The sequence below is a fragment of the Aspergillus udagawae genome (genome assembly GCF_001078395.1).
Source record: "Aspergillus udagawae IFM 46973 DNA, scaffold_2, whole genome shotgun sequence".
NCBI classification, from domain to species: Eukaryota; Fungi; Ascomycota; class Eurotiomycetes; order Eurotiales; family Aspergillaceae; genus Aspergillus; species Aspergillus udagawae.
Window position 1 is genome coordinate 2,386,554 of NW_025091265.1, and position 20,983 is coordinate 2,407,536.

General features: G+C 48.9%; 8 protein-coding genes across 8 annotated transcripts; 5 read left to right on the forward strand and 3 right to left on the reverse strand.

The window, feature by feature from the left end:
• Positions 1–27: 27 nt before the first annotated feature.
• Aud_003153 (putative cystathionine beta-synthase (beta-thionase)) lies at positions 28–633 on the reverse strand (the record flags this gene model as incomplete). The annotated part of the gene is made up of 2 exons (XM_043288109.1): positions 28–459; positions 529–633. The coding sequence occupies 2 exons, from the start codon at positions 631–633 to the stop codon at positions 28–30; spliced, it is 537 nt and encodes a 178-aa protein (XP_043144044.1).
• A 646-nt stretch (positions 634–1,279) lies between these two features.
• On the forward strand, positions 1,280–2,724 carry Aud_003154 (putative mitochondrial phosphate carrier protein; the record flags this gene model as incomplete). The annotated part of the gene is made up of 6 exons (XM_043288110.1): positions 1,280–1,564; positions 1,620–1,784; positions 1,832–2,094; positions 2,155–2,500; positions 2,556–2,575; positions 2,631–2,724. The coding sequence occupies 6 exons, from the start codon at positions 1,280–1,282 to the stop codon at positions 2,722–2,724; spliced, it is 1,173 nt and encodes a 390-aa protein (XP_043144045.1).
• Positions 2,725–3,424: 700 nt separating this feature from the next.
• Aud_003155 (DUF3602 domain-containing protein) lies at positions 3,425–4,136 on the forward strand (the record flags this gene model as incomplete). Its single annotated transcript, XM_043288111.1, has 5 exons — positions 3,425–3,464; positions 3,537–3,567; positions 3,623–3,692; positions 3,762–3,884; positions 4,002–4,136. The coding sequence occupies 5 exons, from the start codon at positions 3,425–3,427 to the stop codon at positions 4,134–4,136; spliced, it is 399 nt and encodes a 132-aa protein (XP_043144046.1).
• A 663-nt stretch (positions 4,137–4,799) lies between these two features.
• On the reverse strand, positions 4,800–6,221 carry Aud_003156 (uncharacterized protein; the record flags this gene model as incomplete). Its single annotated transcript, XM_043288112.1, has 5 exons — positions 4,800–5,413; positions 5,514–5,561; positions 5,619–5,741; positions 5,804–5,881; positions 6,026–6,221. The coding sequence occupies 5 exons, from the start codon at positions 6,219–6,221 to the stop codon at positions 4,800–4,802; spliced, it is 1,059 nt and encodes a 352-aa protein (XP_043144047.1).
• Positions 6,222–10,288: 4,067 nt separating this feature from the next.
• Positions 10,289–11,140, reverse strand: Aud_003157 (60S ribosomal protein eL33; the record flags this gene model as incomplete). Its single annotated transcript, XM_043288113.1, has 6 exons — positions 10,289–10,386; positions 10,487–10,587; positions 10,659–10,700; positions 10,760–10,813; positions 10,971–10,980; positions 11,116–11,140. The coding sequence occupies 6 exons, from the start codon at positions 11,138–11,140 to the stop codon at positions 10,289–10,291; spliced, it is 330 nt and encodes a 109-aa protein (XP_043144048.1).
• A 2,948-nt stretch (positions 11,141–14,088) lies between these two features.
• Positions 14,089–16,080, forward strand: Aud_003158 (glucose-6-phosphate dehydrogenase; the record flags this gene model as incomplete). Its single annotated transcript, XM_043288114.1, has 9 exons — positions 14,089–14,178; positions 14,242–14,262; positions 14,321–14,665; positions 14,734–14,931; positions 15,005–15,089; positions 15,145–15,221; positions 15,276–15,483; positions 15,543–15,914; positions 15,968–16,080. 9 exons carry the CDS (start codon positions 14,089–14,091, stop codon positions 16,078–16,080), a joined length of 1,509 nt encoding a protein of 502 aa, XP_043144049.1.
• A 1,253-nt stretch (positions 16,081–17,333) lies between these two features.
• On the forward strand, positions 17,334–19,430 carry Aud_003159 (putative sucrose transporter; the record flags this gene model as incomplete). Its single annotated transcript, XM_043288115.1, has 8 exons — positions 17,334–17,431; positions 17,511–17,536; positions 17,602–17,846; positions 17,912–17,978; positions 18,025–18,096; positions 18,144–18,333; positions 18,388–18,503; positions 18,553–19,430. 8 exons carry the CDS (start codon positions 17,334–17,336, stop codon positions 19,428–19,430), a joined length of 1,692 nt encoding a protein of 563 aa, XP_043144050.1.
• Positions 19,431–19,827: 397 nt separating this feature from the next.
• On the forward strand, positions 19,828–20,700 carry Aud_003160 (ThiJ/PfpI family protein; the record flags this gene model as incomplete). Its single annotated transcript, XM_043288116.1, has 3 exons — positions 19,828–19,902; positions 19,973–20,234; positions 20,306–20,700. 3 exons carry the CDS (start codon positions 19,828–19,830, stop codon positions 20,698–20,700), a joined length of 732 nt encoding a protein of 243 aa, XP_043144051.1.
• Positions 20,701–20,983: the final 283 nt, after the last annotated feature.

The following is a 20,983-nucleotide window of genomic DNA, read 5'->3' on the forward strand; positions in this document are numbered from 1 at the left end:
AAACGCAAACTAAACAAGTGTTGGTAACTATGCCGGTCTTCTCTTGACGAATTCCTCCAAATCAGCCTTTGTTGCAACCCCGAGTACAAACTTCCGGGACGCATCAGTGACCACGGCAAACTGCTGCTTTTCTCTCCTTTCTCCGTTGGGTCCCTTTTCACTCTCGAAGAACTGCTCTAGTTCCTCTAACGGCGTCTCCATTGTGATGACCTGATATGTGCCACGCTTGCGGTTGAAGCGCTGCATGGCAATTGAGACAGTGTCCGTTTCCTTGACGGTGCCCTGTTTGAGCAGCTCCTTTAGTCGCGGTATGCTGAGGTATCCTAGTAAAGACCGGTTCGATGAGATGACTGTCAGGTGGGTATAATCGCGCTCATATGCTGCGAGCATAGCGGAAGCAATAGAATCGCTAGGAGAGACAGAGAGCGCAGGAGGGGGGTCAAGGTCTTCAACAGTAGCCTAAAACAGAGGTTAGTCACATCGAGGTGCTCCTTGTGGCATTCTGATTGTCATAGAGGGAAGACGAACCCCTCTATACTTGTCAGCCCAGGCAGTCTGGCTTGTGGATACCTCGACATTTGGGGCGAGTTTCTCGCGAGCAAATGCCTCGCTGGCGGTCATATAAGAGGCCATTCTCGGAGAATATAGTCACAGATTCAGGAAGGGTGGATTAGAATGAGGGGCAGAACGGCGTTCAGTAGTGAGTCGACTGCGGATAATCAATCAATGGCACTCTTGCTACAATGCGAGTCACAAGAAGCCTGTAAAGAATTATTCGTCGCGCTATTGACTGTAATAGCAATCGAGCTTGAGTCAAGGTTAATTTTATGTCGACTGCGGCCCACTAACTTCGGCGGATCGGGATCGGCGCGGAGGGGAAAAACGAGCGCCATTTTGTGACAGGAGTGAGCGGAGAACGGGTGTTTAGCTAATCAGGATGCCAAAGTACGGTCGAAGTCCCGACGTCATCGTCCTTCCGGCCCTTGTCAGACCTCCTCATCCCCTCCCCAGTTTCTCGTCTCGATGTAATCTTCAATAATTTCGCTTGGGATTGCCTGTGCCCGTGGCGTTTCTTTAAAGTGCAAAGCTTGAAATCATATCTGTATTAGTATTCATCTGCTTACCTTCCTCGAACTGGCTATTCCGCTGACCAGCCCTACGAGTGGAGACAACGACCTGGTATCGAGGATCCGCTCGTACCAGCTCATCAGATCAATTAACGAGACGCCATCAATCACTAGTGTTGTAGCTAACTGCTAATCAATTCCAAATTGACATCATGTTTCCCTCTGACAGTGTGATCCTCGAGGCCTTCAACGCCCAGAATCCTCTGAACCGTCCCAGAGAGCCCAAGCAACCGGGATCTGCGGCTTCGATCAGACGGGAGCCTTTCCCGGCGTGGAGTGTGATTGACGAGTCCAAGAAGAAAGCCGATGCTTTCGCTAAAGAGGCGGCTCGAGAATTCGATGTCGTCAGTCAAAAGGCTCAAGCCAAAACAGGCAAGATTGAGCCATGGACCCCTAAGTACTATGCATCTTGTACCTTCGGTGGTATGCTGGCTTGTGTAGGTCTCAGGAGCTGATATCATCTATTTTGACCTACTTTTAACCGATTAACAGGGTCTCACCCACACAGCAGTGACGCCACTGGATTTGATCAAATGCCGCCGACAAGTTGATTCGCAGCTGTACAAGAGCAACATGGAGGCATTCCGCGTAATTCGCAGTGCAGAAGGCTTGAGAGGCGTGTTCACCGGTTGGAGTCCGACATTTTTCGGATACAGCGTAAGCTGACGGTTTATGGCGCGGTTTTGATCAGGACTGACTGACAGGGGGCAAAGGCTCAAGGAGCATTCAAATATGGCGGTTACGAGTTCTTCAAGAAGTTCTATTCTGATCTCGTGGGACCGGAGCGTGCCCATAAGTGGAAGACGTCCTTGTATCTCGCCGCCAGTGCTTCGGCGGAACTCATCGCTGATGTCGCCCTATGCCCATTCGAAGCTGTCAAGGTGCGCACGCAGACATCTATTCCTCCTGAGTTCAAGGGGACTTTCTCTGGAATTTCTCAACTCGTCGGCAAGGAAGGAGTGGCTGGGTAAGTTCATGTCGCGTCAGAATCTACCTCCTGAATCTCTCACCACTGATCGCAACATAGTCTCTACAAAGGTTTGTATCCGCTCTGGGGTCGACAAATCCCGTACACCATGATGAAATTCGCGTCTTTCGAGACCATTGTGGAAGCTATCTACAATAGGCTGCCCCGAAAGAAGGAAGAATACGGCAAGGGCGCGCAGACTGCAGTCGCCTTTACTGGTGGTTACTTGGCCGGTATCCTTTGCGCCGTCGTGTCTCATCCCGCTGATGTTATGGTGAGTAAGCTGAATGCTACTCGACTGCCTGGCGAGGCATTTGGTGCTGCAATGGGCCGTATCTACAAGGATATTGGCTTCAAGGGCCTTTGGAACGGTCTCCCCGTCAGAATCGTTATGATCGGAACTCTTGTGAGTCCTCTTTTTGCATGTGTTTGCGGTCATGAGCTAACAACTCTTTGCACAGACTGGATTGCAATGGATGATGTGAGTTTCACCCTTCAAGTGCTAGAAACAATGGCAGACGTACTGACTTCTACAGCTACGACTCGTTCAAGATCTTCATGGGTCTCCCAACCACCGGCGGTGGACCTCCCGCCCCTGAGAAGAAAGAAACAAAGACCGCCGGCTTCTAGAAGATTGAAGGTAGTGCATCGTGATAATGTCTTCGAGCTTTATCGGTTACAGTGAGATCTGGAGGACGGTCTTTTTCATATAGTATGTTAAAAGGTAGTATTAATCAAGTATTGAATAAAGTTTGTCGATCCACTGGTCTTCAAGTACTCTTCGACTGTGAAATAATTTCCATTGCTCACTCGAATAATCTGGTTGATAATAAAGTACGTATCATCATCGCCAAGACATCTCTTATCAGTAACCACTTTAGTCACCAGCTCGGACCAATCAGTAAAGACTGCTGGCGTATCTTATCAGCCCACTACGACTCGACGTCACAGGGACTCTCTCCAGTCTCCGAGACCACGAGGCTCGATGCGTGCTTGATGACTGGATCATCATTGTCATATAACAATGACCTTGGTTTCCTAATAATCCCTACGATCCTTTCAGGGGTAGGATCTGTGGCGCAATTTTTCCTGTTCTGTAGTCTGACCTGTTGGCGAAGTTGCCCCATCTCTAAGCCTTCTCTTTATATATCTCTCACATCCCGCATTTGCCTACGGCCCCTCAACGGAGCATCTTGTTTATTATCAGGTAAGTCATAGTATCCGTAGCTTCATCCTAATAATACTTCTAACCTCTTCATCGCAGTATTGCACTCGCTTCTGCAGAGTACATACCTACCAAACCTATATAAACAACAAACAGCCCACCACCATGGGCGAAAACGAACCAATCGTCTCGCACGGCCGCGGAGGTACGCATACCATACATACTTAGTCCAAAATAACCCTCTCAAAGCCCCTCTAACGCCCATATCGCAAACCAGGCCAGGGGAACATCGGCGCAGACTCCACCCAGTGCGTCGACCCCCGCACCCGGGACCACCCAACTCACCCTCTAACCTAACCCCAGATACGTCGATGCCGGCATCGTCCGCGAAGGCCCCTACGGCGACCAAGGCGACGGCGCCTACTCGGCCGGTGTAAGTCCCACCCTGTCCCACGCCAATTAAGCAGACAAATGAGCAGATACTGAGAGAATGCGATGGCAGCGCGGCGGAGCCGGCAACATCGGCTCCCCCAACGTGCGGCCAACGTCGCGGGCGCCCCACGACGCGGAATTCATCCCCGAGCTGGCAATCCGCAAGTCGACGGATGAAAACTATCATGTTGGTGTATGTTCATGTCCACTTTCATGTCTTCCTCGTCCTTCCCAGTCTCCCTTTTATCTTCAGCGCAAGCGGGTTGGAGCGTTGAGGTGTGCTGTAACTAACTGTACCTTATTTACCCAGCGCGGCGGCCAGGGGAACGTCCACTTGGACGAGGAAACCCGCAAGGAGAAGGAGGAGAAGAAACGCCAGCATCATCAGCATCATCCTGAGGGGTTGGCGGATAAGCTCAAGCATAAGCTTTTTGGGAGGGGTTAGATGATATGTTAGAGTGGGGGAAACGTAAATTGTTAGTATGGCAGTACTGTGTCTAGGATATTGTTATGATTCCCTTTCTGCTTTTTGATAGTGCTGGGTCTATCGTTGTCAGTCTGTAGAACAAATCGATAAAGTGATACGCACAGTGGGGTCCAGATCTCGTTATATAAAGTTGTAAACATCTTTTCATCATACAGCCGCAGTCTCATAATCTATCGTCATCTTGCATAAGCCTATGAACATGCAGAACTCAGGTGTGATAATCAACATTACACCGCCTGTTGATAACAAGTCTGTGATCCAAAGGACCGGCCATTTGTCAGTGGGATTGATCCCCATCTTCCGTATATCCTTTGACGTAATCAGAAACAGGGCACAAATTATGTACTCGACATATCAAGCAAACACGAGAACGGCACATTAATCAATTCATGATTGGCTTGGGCATCCATGTATCGTGACATCGTCAAGCATAAAGGTATCAAGCTGTAAGACAGCTCGATGAAAACATTCAGGAGGATTAACATTAACAAAAAAAAAAAAGAGAAGACGCAATTTCCCTGTTTTCCCATGTCTGAACTCGAGAAAAACGCCCACTAAGAACAATCATTACATACGTTAGAAGAATAGCGAATGAGAACCAGACAACCACCTATGTATCCCTTAATCCTTGCTAAACTTGCGCTTGAACCAACTCTTTCGCTTATCTCCTGTATCGGACATGTTCACAGATTTTCGCAGTTGACGGCGATTGGGCACTGACGCGGCGGCTGGGGTGCCGCCGACAGGGCCCCCAGCGTTAGGATCGAAGGCTGGTGCTTGGCTGAAGCTATGTACGGGAGCTTTTGAAGGTGCCGGCGCATAGCCATTGAGATTGGGTTGAGAATTGAACCCTTGCTGTCCAAGTTGTAACTGCTGGGACAATTGGTCGATCGAACTGTTCACGGAACTTGGGTCGGTCGAATTACCCCAGGCATCAGTGTGGCTTCCACCCGACCCAGAGGCCGCAGTGATATTATCGAAGGACTTCTGGTATGAATGTTGTGCGTACCCATTCGAGCCGTTGCTGTATCCTGTCTGATCGGTATACATGCGCGGGTTGGGTCGTGCTCGACGACCGCCGCCTTGGTTGTACGGGTAGTAGCCATTATCTTGAGGCTGGCCATTGTAAGTATCGACATAACTCTCTGGTCGCGAATAGGTTCCCCGTTGATTGACGTATCCACTCTGATCACTGTATCCTCTGTTTGGATAGTACCCGTTTCCACGGCTGGGCTCTACATGTGACCATGGCCATTAGCATAGTATATCAGAAAATGACAGTTCAAGCGACAGAATATTGTCTTCAGAGACGATAGTTTAAAAGGGCGTATTTACCTCCATAGTAGCTGCCACGTTTGTTGTGCTCTCCACCGTTAGGTGACTCTGTAGATAAGCTTGTTAACAATCTGAAATGCATGACAGATAAAGATTCGAACTCACCTGTTCTCGCCCAGGAAACGGGTCTACTACTGTACGTCCCTTCAAAAGCAGCTTCAAAAGCTCGGATGGTCTCTAATGGACGTTCGAATCGAGGACGAGTGGGATTGGAAAGATCGGGATCAGCTTTGATCACAAGCACTGTCAGTGGAAAGTCGCAGCAGATTGTACAACCTCTCACTACATACTGATAATCTGCCCGAATCGGTCTTTGTGCTGCATAGCTCTTAAAGAGCCCATGGTCGACTGTTCGAGGGCAACAGCCACTGATTGATCAAAAAGTCAGCTACTACGCGCAAGAGCTAGCAGAAAATAGAGGGGGGGAAGTGAAGTTTAGGTGTGGAGTCCAATCGTGGACGATGTCGCAGAATATTGAGCGACCGAAAGAGAGTTAGATGGGACCAACATACTTGGTTGTGCTTCGTTCATAGCAAGCGTTGGATCGGCTTTGGTATGTAAACTGCGCCTGTGCTTCTCCTCCGAAGACTCCCTGAGAGAGATTTTATTGCTGGCAGCGTTGCTCGACCGGCGAGATTTATCGGACCTGCCACCGAAACTGAAACCACGACTGGGTCTGGGAGACGCGACCGGCTGGGAGGGGGCCATCTTTATTTTATGTCAAAGCCCGTTTTTTTTCTGCTTCAACTAAGTCAGTTAGTGGCCGATAAACAAGTTTGTCAACAGATAGCTCCACTGACGATAGGAATAGCTCCGTCGTGATCTGCCTGCACTATGGCAGGTTGGCGGCCGTAGTGGAGCGCAACAGGTGGACACTGCCAAGAATTGTATGAACGAACACGATTGCGCTGTGTTGCTTTGGATTGGTTCTATCAAAAGCTCGGTAACTACCTAGATAGGAGTCTTGAATGCAGCGAACGGTGGACGGTGGCCAACGAGTGGAAGCGGCAGCTTGAGCTTTTGAAACGCTTCCGCAGATTGCTGTGTCTATGCTGTGGAGACGCTGGTACTATACAAGGCTGCAGAGAAGTCGCTGCTTGATCGAACTTGAACCGACAGGTATCTTCTTCTTACGGTTGTTGGTAGTGTCTTCAGCAGCCAGCAGGTCGGAAAAAGCAAAAGAAAGCACTTCCGAAAATCGTCACTGCAGAATGGAAACGAGAGGGTGTACGGAGTTACTTCATAAATATGCGCAAAGAGACCGTGCGAACTTGCGAAGATGTATCGAGCGAGCGCGCAGGGAATAAACCGAGAAGCGACTAGCAGCCAGAAGACTGCTGGATCGGCAGAAAATAGATAGTTCGAGCGTTTTCCGAGATAATTGAATTTGTGCCGCAAAGATCGACAGTGACGGTGGTAGAAGTTGTTAGACGTTAGTTGGGACAGACGGCAAAGTATCACAAGAATTAGGGTGCTCTCCAAACGAAGGTCAGTGAGAAGAAGTGCTAGAATAATAATATTCAGCTAGCTAGAGACCAAAGAAAAGGCAGGCAGATAGGCCACAGTTATAGTGGTAGGTAGGTAGTAATCGAGAGACACAGTTTCGAAGTTGACGACAGACGCCACGCAATATTATGAAGAGAGGGGAACCATAACCAAAGAATCAAATAAAAATAAAACCCAAAGCAAGTGCTACTGTGCCATGCTGTGCTGCTTGACTGAACTGCCTCCCACGAGTCGGATGATTGCGCTATATAATTATTCAAGCCACCTGACTGCCGAGTACGTAGAAGGCTCTGGTACGTATGTCTATTCTGGTAGGTTAGCACCTTAGGATCTTGGTATCGGCTACCTTTCTTATAGACTACGCTACGTTCTCTTCGTATGGAGAAAGGAAAACAATATCTCAGCAACAATAACATCAATTCTTAGAGCCCTGAATCTGCCATTGTGCCCAACTGCGACAACGCATCTCTTTCCATCTTGATAGAATTACAAGACCACGATCTAGGCAGCCAGGAATAAAAAGCAAGAAAATTCAGTAAACGTAAAATACCGCTAGACCCAAAAGTCAATTGACTCAATCAGAATCCAAACGAATTAATACGGCTACTCCAATATCCAAGACAAAGAAGGGCTCTGAGCGGCCCACAGGCTTCCCTCACTGGCTGGCGGCCGTTAGGCAGTAAACCAATCGGCTACCGGACGGTTCCCCAGCCACCGTCAGCGGGTCGTCTCGTTGGCCGAGAGAAGTTCAGGAACTGGGTCCATCCAGTTCTTGAGTCAACAGTTCCTTGGATGTGATCAAAAGCGAGACTCATGGACTCGTGTGCTTGAGAGAATGCGGTTGTTTCAAAAATAGGAAGCATAGGAGCATTTTGTAATTAGGAAAGAATTGTTGTTTAATCAATAGTTTGTTAAAAAGGAAAGAATATTCTTACTAATTGTTAATAGTGAAGTGTTTGGAATCCGCGACTATGTCATGATTACTTAATTGTGGTGGGCAGGTTATTTTATTTTTAGGTTAACTCTAAAACGGATTAGCTTTAGACAGGCTTCATCGTGCTTTTTCTCAGAGTATGGATATAGCAGCCGATTGTTACATTGTTATTATTTGTACCTTAGAAGGGTGCCTAGGTAAGAACATAGGCATATCTAGCTGCGGAAAAGCTCAGTAAACCCCTGTTCAAAGCAAACAATAAGCTGTCTTCTGAATCCATCTGTATCCGCGTCCCTCCCATTGGTTCTCTCCCGTGCCAACAGCTAGGCGACTTTGAGGATACAACCAGAGAATTTCGTTCGAGGTCATGACAGGGCGGGGTTATGTTGCCTTATGCTACACTGCACAAACTACAAAGTACCACGTATGCAGTCCTTACCTATTTATTGCCGCGTGGAGTGAGCATTAGACAGCATCATAGCTCAGACATTTCTAGTAATTACAACCTGAACTTTTGGGTCGATATTAGTTGTCAAAAGAGAAGCCACTCTCATCCCTTTCTCTAACAAGATCCCTATTATATGCACATAAGCTTCGAACACTGCTTCGAATGGGGATTTCAGGCTCGTCGGCCGTCAAGACGCACGATTTAGTGAGGATCTTCAGTATGATCTGGTGGGTCTCTGTGGTGCGGGATGGCGCACTACTTTAATTATCACTCCACAGAGACTACAAACGAACAAGCATTAAGATGATTTGGGCTCGCGGTCGTCTCAGATCTACTGAGAAATCGACGCAAGGGGTTCAGAACTCCGCTAACCTTGACATTTTGGCTCTGCGTTCCGATATCACATTCGCTTGGCAGATCGCATACATATATTCAGGAAGATAATTCCTGTACAGATATTCACACTGCAAGGACGCAAGGTAGAAAGAAAAAGCTGATGGATAGTTTGCAGCGGGCAAGAGCAGATTGCTTAGATATGTGTACATCACTTCCTATGTCTGAACTGGTGTGTGTAAACTCAATTCACTTGAACCCCTCGTGCAGACAAGCCAGTCATCCTTAATCCGGTTTCAGCAATCTGCATGCGATGCCTTGAAATTGACTCGAGCATTCCAAGTACATCACGAAACCGGACGCGGGTCATAAAATTGCAGACCGACATATCGCAGGAATATGGACTGTGACAGAAGAAGCATCATATTACTCACTCCGTTACCAAGCCATCGCGCCGACTCTACAACCAGTCGGAAGTGACTGTTTCCTCGAAATACATTGTGACTTGACTGCAGGAAAAGCTATGGTACTTCGTACGTAGTTCTCGGACCTGCATGTTGTGTACCACGTCGAATATAGTCCTACCTGTCCGGCCTCTACCTCAATAGGCTAGCAAGCGAACATCTATGTGATGATCTATCTCTCATACTGAACGCACTGAGATGCTGTAGACATGATATCTAGGGAGGGATAACACCAGGCTGGGTATATTGAGTCTTGCGGGCATGTCAACGGAGTTGTGACTGTCAAGGTTACAATCGGAGTATGGCATCCGGTTCCTATATTGTATGATTTACAGGTGTGAGAGAAGTCATGACTACTCATTCCTAACGCACCTGCCGAAGGCTGCCATAGACTGCTTGTTCCAGCTACGGGGCATGTGATCCGTTGTTCTATATGGTTACTCCCATCCGGTGAATCGTTAGCTGTAATTACTGGGCATAGAGCAACCGAAATCCCTGGGAAGCTCAAGCAGGTTACTAAAATGAGCCTGGCAGATAGAGCCGTGTCGCAGAAGGATTTCACAGGACCGATTTCGAGATGCAGCGGCCATGTTGCGTTAGGTGTTGGAAGACTATACGAGGTCATCAAAGTTGAGTTCCTGGCGTGGGATGGCAGAGCGCCGAAGCGAATAAGACCCCTGACCCAATTATCCTTGAATCCAGCCGACATTCCGCTACCATACGCCCGACACGAAAGCAACGCGCTCTTTGTTGAATATGTGTGGATTTGGTTGTTTATGAGTGTCAGATACACTGGGAAAGAAGCCATGTTGTCAGACAAGGCACGTCATGCCCGCCAATGTAGAAAACACGACAAGCCCTTCTAGATGCCTGGAGGCCGACAATGTCACCACGCTGGTAGAGTCTGAAGAAAACAACAAAAGTTCTTTTGATTTTAATTCGTAGGGCTGGTCGGCCCTGCCTCTCCCACGAACATTATCAACCCGCCAACTCCATCATCTCAACATCGGCTCATACCGTCGACTCCTTGCCCGACTGTCTGTGCGAAGTTTCCGGATTGCCCAACAAACAGGTAATAAACATGGGTCATTTAGATGTTGGAGGGGTAGAGCATGACGCGGACGGTAGCACCGAAGGACTTGGGGGGGAGGTTGTGGCGGAACTGAGCACGGACAACGCCGGAGTTGCCTGTAGAGTTGATATCGTCAGTTGTTGTTCCTCCTAGCAGCCATCGCCCAACAGGGCTGCGATGCCAGTATCACCGATCCGTCGCGTTGAAATCACTTACCGTGTGGCCGGGTAACCTTGCCCCAGATGACCCGGATGTTGGAACCCCGAACCTCACGCTTTGCCCGGTAAACGAAAGCAACCTTCTTGCCGAGGTAGAAGCTGTAAAACAACCGTCTTAGCTGCATGTTCTCTTCCTTAAGTCGTGACCCTTTCGACCAGTGTATACTCACTTTGCGGCCTCAGTGCTGTCAACACCGTCGATCTTGATCAGACTATACAAGGTGTCAGCCTCCCATATCCCTTGACGTCCAGCTTCACAGTGGATAGCTACCTGGTGTTGGGGTTGACCGCGCGCTTGGAGCGCTGGTAGCTCAGGTGGCGACCCCTGTATAAAGAATTTGTATTAACCCATCTGTCCGTATGATTTCCTTTCGACTTGGCCCCCTAGCCCGATCCCACAGTGCGGCATTTGATATTTGTATATCGCATTCCGAATGATCGCGACCCGACGGAAAATCGATGAGAAGATCGTGGCAACTTACTTGACGTAGACTGTGCAAGTAGAAAATATCCCGTTAGCATGGTTTCTTTATAAATCCCATAATCGCACCGCATCCATCCCCGAAACCCATTCTCCAACCCGCGCGCACACATCGATATCAAACTAAACGGAGAGGGATCACTCACGTCTGTGACCTTGTTCCGAAGGCATTATGACGGTTTATCTGAGCAACAGCGGGCAACGCAAACAAGTCGAAGGAAGGCAAAGATGACCCGCAAAAAGTCGTCCGGGTTGTCGTGATTGTCGTCGCTTCGATAGTCTTGAGACGAGCAGCCGACCACACAATGATCAATTTGCAAGGTGCGTTCGGGGCGGCTCGCCCTAACCCAAAACGGGATCTTAGCGAGCTGAACCGCCCAGGGTTAAGCGAAGTCCCGTGATGGAGAATCTTAAAAAAGGCCTAAGCCGCTTTGGGAATAGACCAGGAAGATTGGATTCTCCGCTCTCCGAGATAAGCTGATAAACAATGATAACAATATCTCCGCCAAGACATGACACACTTTGAGCCAGGGCAACCCCACTGCTTCCATAATTCATTTCGACATTGTTTTGCCGTCGGGCTACAGTGGTCCGAGGACGGTTCGACGGCTTCCCAGATCATTGGACATCGGATATGTCTCTGGCTCTGCTTTCCCCCTGCTTCTCCGGTGGACGTGAGTTGTCTAGAGCGTCGAATGCTGACAAACGATGCTTATTTGGCTTCCCCCTCTGGAAAAGGTAGCGACGCAAGGGTTTCGTTTGGCGATAAGCTCAGTCAGTGAGATATCCTTTATTGATGCCGTTTTCATTTCCGCGGGGTTCAGTTATGCTCTATCAGAGAGAACCTGGTCCGTTTTATGATTATTCCCATTATTATCGCGATCATTGCCTTCGTGTAGGGCTACAACAGTGTACATAGGTAGGCAGTAATTTGTCGATACTGGTTGATACTACGAAGTACTCCTAATGTTCTCCTGACAAACCCGCGTGTACTCCGAACGGTCCAGCAGACCGAGAGCACATATTTGGAAATAAAGCGAGACCGCTGCCCCACTAGCAAGGCCATCGGCAATAGACCTGACATTTGCTGGTTTATCAGCAATCGTTGGGAAGAAGGGACTCTCGGGTCTGTTGATGAGCACGCAATCGTCGAATCGAAGCTAAAAGCCAGCATATACTTTCTTCTCTTAACCCTCTTCGCAGCTCGCATAGTTTGAATAATGATAATAGCTACCGATGTGCTTTGCAGATCTGAATTAGAGGCAGTTAGTTGTTTGATATCTCTAGGTTACGGAGTTGCGCCCGTTAACCCCGAGCTCTCGTAAGCTATTCCATTATCTTTATATGGTTGAGCAAAGAAAGTCCGGGCGATTTTCATAGTCCGTACCTATCCTAAACTTCTTCGCTCACGGGAAATTAGAATCCGTAGTGATCAGTTACTACCAATTGTTCCATGACAAATTCGCTGATCCATCTCCACGGTTTAAGTCACCGGGAGAGCTTCTTCTGGCTATCCTCCGTAGCCTACAAACTACAAGACTAGGGCCTCTAGCTCCCAGTTTCCACTGCACCTAGCTCTGGCGCAATCTCTGCGACCAGCCAGTAGATAGTGGAGTCCGAAGTCGCTACTCGCTGCCAGTACTGGTATGCATCATGGGCTGCATGATGGTCTTAGGTAGGAAGCTGGAATTGAAAGCCATGCTTCTCGAAGTTTGTTTCTCCCAAGGCTTACGCTAACTGAGATTTAAAGCCAGATCTATCCTGAATAGTCCTTTCCAGGATGTACCTTTATGTAACAACACAGGCACTGACTAATATAGTCATCACAAACCTCAATTGAGATTTGATGATCATGAACCTGAGCTTCCGCGATCAGAAGGGAAACTCCGCCTCTGAGGTACGAGCATGCAGCACCGAAATAGGTGGTCTACTACAACAGCCGTGAGGGACATCACGCAGGAGTCAAAAGTTTGACCTTGTAAGCCTTTCCCCTCATTGAAGGCGCAAACAGTGTGATGCGGCCAGGTTGGTTTACGCGGGGTCAGCAAGTCAGCATCAAATCAGTCCGTATCTTTAAATGAAAATCATCCGTTGGGTCACAGTGGAGCTGACTGTGTTAGAAGTCCCATATGTACGTCTTGGTTAGTTAGCTCGGATAAAACTAGAAGTTTGATTATATGATCGAATTCGTAAGGGGATCATATCCATGGGCCCTGATGATATAAGAACGGGGAAGAACTTTTGCCACGGTGCAGTTAATTGTGAAAGCGATGACATTCGTCTCTATCTATGCGATGCTGCCCTGTATGCCTACACCAGAGCATGACCTGGCTTCTGCTGGGCGCTGTAGCATAACAATTAGGCTATCAAATAATAATCAGTAATCATATATTAATGCTCCTCCCTGTAATCCCATTCGACTATCCCCAATGCTACGTCCCATAATACACACGGGGTCGCACGGCAGCATCGACGTAGTGGAAGAAAGCAAGCCAGCCCCACCACCACCCACCTTGCATTACTGTAGCAGTCAGCTTGAGAGCCCTCGGTGTTAAATAAAAAGTACTGCTCCGCCGGAACTGTTGGGTATTTTTCCAACAATCCCTTTCATTCTTCTTCTCTTTTCTCGTCTTTTATATCTCACTCCTAAAATAACCTCTGTCCCAAAGATCGAAGTGTCAGTTTCAAACAATTCTTGCGAAGATGGCCAGCACAATAGCCCGAACTGAGGAACACCAGAATGCTGGGTACGTCTCTCCCATAGTTCTGCCTCTCTGACATCACACCCCTCCCCCTCCAACGGCGGAAACACTCCCGTTACCTCAGACCCTACCACCGCTTGCGACTGCTCCGTACTGGTCACCGATGTGCAACCCGTCAGCTACCATTTGACCAGCATCTCATTTCCCCTTGTCTTTTGGCTCAATTCAATTCAGCCTCGCTCCTGCTGCAACTTACAGAGTTGACTATTTGTCCATTACTGCCTTTTTTCTGCTCTCCATCCATTTTTACCCTTTTTCTCTTTCACCCCTGCGTCCATCAAGTCACACAACGAACCCTGATCGACCTAGCAAAATATTTCTCGCCTTGAACAGTACCAGTACAAATCAGTTGCTAACATGGATTATGCGCTCAGCACACTCGAACTTAAAGATGACACCGTCATCGTAGTACTAGGTGCCTCGGGAGATCTTGCTAAGAAGAAGACCGTTCGTTGTCCCAGGACCGGATATTACTCTCTAGACAGTTGTTTTAAGCTAACCTCTCAATAGTTCCCTGCTCTTTTCGGACTCGTACGTGCCACCTCTATTGACAAAGGTCTAAACACACCTAGATTGACCGTATCCACAGTTCCGCAACAAGTTCCTTCCCAAGGATATCAAGATCGTCGGATATGCTCGGACAAAGATGGACCACGAAGAATTCCTGAAGCGTGTGCGATCATACATCAAGGTTCCCACCAAAGAAATCGAGGAGCAGCTGGACAGCTTCTGCAATCTCTGCACCTACGTCTCTGGTCAATATGACCAGGACGATTCCTTCATTAACCTGAGAAACCACCTCGAGGAGGTTGAGAAGGGCCACAAGGAGCAAAACAGAGTCTTCTACATGGCGCTGCCTCCCAGCGTCTTCACCACTGTGTCAGAGCAACTGAAGAGGAACTGCTATCCCAAGAACGGCATTGCTCGGATCATCGTGAGTTTCCCACCCCCAATGCGAAGAGGAGAGTCAACGACTGATGGGCATGTTTCCTTCGTGTACAGGTTGAGAAGCCCTTCGGTAAAGACCTTCAGAGCTCGCGTGACCTCCAGAAAGCCCTTGACCCCAACTGGAAGGAAGAGGAGATCTTCCGGATTGACCACTATCTGGGTAAGGAGATGGTCAAGAACATCCTTATCATGCGCTTCGGCAACGAATTCTTCAACGCCACTTGGAACCGTCACCACATCGACAATGTACAGGTATGGGATACTTGAAATAGTCGGAATCCTCCGAATTGAGAGCAACTTGCTGACAGGTTCGCTCCTGCCGCAGATCACATTTAAGGAGCCTTTCGGTACAGAGGGTCGTGGTGGTTATTTCGATGAATTCGGCATTATCCGTGATGTCATGCAAAACCGTATGTTTTGCCATCTGCTTGCGTGAATGAGCGATGCTGATATTCGTCTCTTCAGACTTGCTGCAGGTCCTGACATTGCTCGCCATGGAACGTCCCATTTCCTTCTCCTCTGAAGATATCCGTGACGAGAAGGTAGGCCACTCAGCTATTTGACCAGAGGCGACGAGCGAAACTAATTCACCCCAGGTTCGTGTCTTGCGTGCCATGGATCCCATCGAACCCAAGAACGTCATCATCGGCCAATATGGAAAGTCTCTGGATGGAAGCAAGCCAGCATACAAGGAGGATGACACTGTCCCTAAGGATTCTCGGTGCCCGACTTTCTGCGCCATGGTTGCATACATCAAAAATGAGAGGTGGGATGGTGTTCCCTTCATTCTGAAGGCTGGAAAGGGTAAGCATAGTTTACTTGTCAGACCAGTAGAGTCACGCGCATACTCACCTTTCACACAGCCCTGAATGAGCAGAAGACCGAGATCCGTATTCAATTCCGCGATGTCACTTCTGGTATTTTCAAGGATATCCCTCGTAACGAGTTGGTTATCCGAGTGCAGCCCAACGAGTCGGTGTACATCAAGATGAACTCCAAGCTGCCTGGCTTGTCCATGCAGACCGTCATGACTGAGCTGGATCTCACCTATCGCCGCCGTTTCTCTGATTTGAAGATTCCCGAAGCCTACGAATCGCTCATCCTGGACGCTCTGAAGGGTGACCACTCTAACTTTGTGCGTGACGATGAACTCGACGCAAGCTGGAAGATTTTCACGCCTCTCCTGCACTACCTTGACGACAACAAGGAGATCATCCCCATGGAATACCCCTACGGTATGTACTATAATAAACTCTTCTGATTAATATCATTACTGATACTGTCAAAGGTTCCCGAGGACCCGCTGTTCTTGATGATTTCACTGCTTCGTTCGGCTACAAATTCAGCGATGCTGCTGGTTACCAGTGGCCCATGACCAGCACTACCCCCAACCGTTTGTAGAGGGATGGGATATTGCATGACTATGAAATAAAAAAAGCATTAATGTACGAATTTTGTTGATTTCATGATGTCTGGGTCGTTATGGCAGGGTTTTCTTTAGTCTTGATCAGCCGGATATGCTTTGATATGTTATTAGAAATGAAGAAGCTTATGAGCAAGACCAGACCAGGACGGCCGGTATAACGGATGTGGGTATGTAACATGCAAGCCGTATGGCCTGATTTGAAAGGATGTTGTCTTTAGCCTGTCGAGCGTCAGAGGAATTCACTCACGGTGCTCTTGCTCCACTCGCTGCTTTACGCTGCCTTAGGTACATATAACGGCCTCGAGGTCGCGCCTCGATACGTAGCCTACCATTCATCTTAGCCTTTGTCAAGAATGAGAGTAATCATATAGCCAAAAAAAAATAGGCCATTCTCGGCTTTGTCGGTAATGTAAGCCTAAGGTAGAATCTTCGACTCCTTCCCTTATTTCAACACATGTTGGTGTCTTAGCCGGAATAAGGGGGGTTGCACATATCTGGGGAATTTGAAGATCGTCCCTAGTCACAAGCCTCACCCAGATAGGTGGGATTGTCAAGCCAACTCTAGATAAACTGAATTCTAGAGAACAGTCATCATCATTCTCTCTCTGACTATTAATAACAACTACCTCATGGCTGGTGGGTCACAGGAAATTAAGAACCCAACCGATGCGGATTAGACCTGAACCGCAGTGCATGGACACCCCGGGGCCCGCATGCGTTGATTTGCACTTTTCTGGCAGTTGAGCACTGGGCATCCTGGGCGCTGGGCCTCACCTCCATCTTTCAGGGTCTTCTTCCTATTTCCCCTGCTTTCTCCCCTTTCTTTATTTCTGTATCAAATCCTTCCTATCCTACTCTGAAGTGAATCGTGGAAGAGATCGGCTTCTCGCGTTCCATTGACCAACTTGTACAATTTCGTCGTATCGGGGACCCTACAAACCTAGTAATCGACAATTCCAACTCCGGTCATTTTATCGAGTCGGACAGTGCAAAGAGCATACTGCACAGTCGACCTCAGATTAACGATTGATTCGCTATTCGTGACGCTCCGCTTCTAGAGATCCAGCTACGTACGAGGATTGTTAGTTTATTGGCTATTGCGGGTTGATTGCGACCAGGCTGTTGCGACTCGGCTTGACCAAGAGCAGGGGACTACAAATATCACTACGGTGTATGGCAAATTGAGGATACTGTTGGATTCAGTCAGCTGCATGCGGGCGTCGTAAGGATGCCGCAGGCTGCAAGATGGGTGGGTTCTCCCTCCATCAAGGGAAAATCAGAATCGATGCGAATGGCACTGTTGACATTCAGCTTGTTGGGGTTGCAGTATGTACTTTCGTCCACCACTGCCAATGTGTTTTGACCTCGCTCATCAGTCGGATTACTGATTAATCTCCTGTTGTAGATTTACATGGGGCATTGAAATGACCTGTAAGCCTTTCCTTTCACCGGAGTCACCGCGTCTTGCGATTTGACCATTTCCGCACTCGAAATAGATTGCACACCGTACTTGCTCCAGCTGGGTCTTACAAAGTCACGGACTTCACTTGTGTGGATCGCTGGCCCCTTGTCTGGGTTGATCATTCAGCCTTTGATTGGTGTCATCGCGGATCGTTCACGCTCGAAATGGGGAAGGCGCAGGCCGTTTATGGTCGTTGGCTCGGCCATTGTCGCATTGTGTTTGCTGGTGCTAGGGTGGACGACGGAAATTGTCAGCCTATTCGTGAAAGATGCAGAGAAGGTATGTCTATTCTACTTGAGCCGGGTTTTGGTATCTGTTGCGACTCCGCCGCTCACTTTTACCAGGCAAAAAATGTCACCATAGCCCTTGCCGTCCTAAGTATCTATGCAGTTGACTTTGCGATCAATATCGGTGAGTATGTTGACGCACTCGCCTGAACTAAACTGACATCCTGCAGTCCAGGCTTGTTGTCGCAGCTTGATCGTTGACACATTGCCAATTCCATTGCAACAAGCTGGTTCAGCATGGGGTATGATCCTACATTTGTCCACGAGGCCAAAAGCTAACGACGTTCAGCTACAAGGATGTCCGCAATTGGTCAGCTGATTAGCTATGCCATTGGCTCAATCGATACGGTCAGCGTCTTCGGCGCCATTATCGGTGATACGCAATTTAAACAGATGACAGTCATTGCTGCACTCTCGCTGATTGGGGCTGTTTCCGTCACCTGTTATTCGGTGGATGAGAGGATCCTTATTACTGCCAGGTGACGATAATTAGAACCAGTTTGTCCATATTAGTGCTGATTTTGATCATACAGGGATTCCGACGGAAAAGCGGGAGCGGTTCAAGTCATTTCTCAGCTTTTCAAGACGACAATGGAGCTTCCTCCTCGCATTCAGGCAATTTGTTGGGCGCAGTTCTGGGCCTGGATTGGTACAGCATCTTTCGAGAAGATTTGGAAGGCGTCGCTGACTCGCTTTAGGCTGGTTCCCCTTCCTTTTCTACAGTACGACGTGGGTCGGTGAGACCTACTTCCGATACGAAGTCCCCAAAGACGCTCCACAGTCAAGCGACTTTCTCGGCGAAATTGGACGCGTCGGCAGTCTGTCTCTGGTAGTTTTCTCTTCCATCACTTTCATAAGCTCTGTGCTTCTACCATTCTGTGTGCAACCTCCGGACAGTAAACGGTCCAGATTCACACCGCGCCCGCCACCTGGTATAGCTGCACTTCTTAAGAAGATCACTGCGATACGACCAGACCTGCACACAACATGGCTGATATCTCATGTGATGTTTGCTGCGACCATGATCTTTGCACCTCTGGCCCGGTCTCGGGCATTTGCAACCTTCCTCGTGGCCGCGTGTGGTATTCCGTGGGCGGTCAGCACTTGGGCGCCTTTTGCATTCATGGGAGTGGAAATCAACAAGCTGGCGATGGGACCTGCAGCCGCAGCGCGCTCTTCTGGCGTGACCATGATTACGTCTTCCACTATCCGCTCCGGCAATTATGATACGGACACGGAGATGGACGTCCTGCGACTCAATCATCATGATACGGATAGCGACAGCGATTCGGAGGATGACGCAAATATTCCTTCCACTGGCGAACTGGCTGGTATCTACCTCGGCGTGTTGAATGTGTACACAACACTACCGCAATTTGTCGGCACATTCATCAGTTGGATAGTCTTCAGCCTCCTCGAACCCGGCAGTACGAAACGGGACGACTCCGCGCAGGACTCGCAATGGATACGCCGAGATAAAGAGGGTCCTAATGCTATATCCATCTGCCTGTTTGTGGGTGCCTTGTGTGCACTTGTAGCCGCCGAAGCCACTCGACGATTACGTTATGCTCGCTGACGGCTGTGAGTGCTCACCTGCATCACAATATATTTCCCTGACGATGTACGATCAGCGACGTCTTGTTTCCTGTCCAATCCCTTGTATTGCTCCGTTTGATTGTTTCATGTCTCGTTGATACCCAGATCGCCCGACTGTATATGCATTCTGGATATATCCTTTCTTAGATCTGATGGCAACTATCCATGCCAATGATTGGTATATAGTGAACTAATGATAATACATAATCATGAACATAGCCTTTTACCCTGTCTCCAAACTCAGTAGCGACTGACTGACGTAGGAGATGACGATATACTGATATAGTCCAATCAAGCCAGTAGGTCAGCATAATTCTCCCGAACAGACAGCATACTCTCCGACCACAAACCATATCATCAATCGAGCAGGCTTGAAAATGCCCCACGTCCTCATAGTCCTCACCTCGCAGGGCTTAATCCCCGCCACCCGCCAACAAACAGGCTGGCAGCTGGTACGTTACGTCCACCTCACTGACCCCAGATATTCAACCACTCACAAAGAAACAATGGGAAACCACCCAGTCCGAACTCGCCTACCCATACTCCATCCTCGAACCCAGAGTCAACATCACCATCGCCTCCCCCCAAGGCGGCGAAGCACCTCTCGACCCAGCCTCAGCCTCCACGAAACCAGAAACCGCCTCCGACGAAGCCGATTCAACGGACATATCCTCTATAGCGCACCATTGGGAGGCCTGGACGCACACATACAGGATCAGGGAGGTGGTTGGCCGTGCGGGAGCGGGGGAGTTCGATGCGGTGTTCTATGTGGGTGGGCGCGGTGGTATGTCTATGTCTATGTCTACGATCTACACCTGAGGTTTACATTACATGATGTTGATGTTGACGGTGTAGCGATGTTTGACCTCGTAACGGACGCGGCCTCGCTTGCCCTGATACAGAATATCGCGGCGGTGGGGAAGCCCATCGCGGCGGTGAGCCATGGGCCAGCGGCGCTGCTGAATGCGACGGCGCCGTCGGGCGTACCTTTGCTTTCTGGAGCACGGTTGACGGGGTTCTCGAGGGAGGAGGAGGATGAGGCGGGAATGGCCGCTGTTATGCCGTTTCAGTTGGAGACGGAGCTGGAGCGGGTATCTGGGGGTGGATATGTCAAGGCGGACCGACCAGGGATGGAGAAGGTGGTTGTATCTAGGACGGCCGGGCTACACTCGCCGCTGATTACGGGGCAGAATCCAGCCAGTGCGGTTGGGGTGGCTAGGGAGATTCTGAGGGTGTTGGGGTGCGATTGACGTCGTTGATCCGAGTATACCATATTCCAGAGTCATATTGGGCTGAGCGTCAGAAGGGGCGCGTTAAGAGACGAAAAGCAAATTGTTTGAATTCACAAAGTCTGCCAAGGTATATGGAACAAGAACATGCAGAAACATACAACAAGAGGGGAATCAAGTGAAATCACGATTGAAGCGACAGGATATCGAAAATTAGAATCACATCTGGTCATCGAAAGAAGATAGATGAATCGACCAGAATATTACAACAATGTCGAGTACAAACTGGCGGTAAAACAAGCGG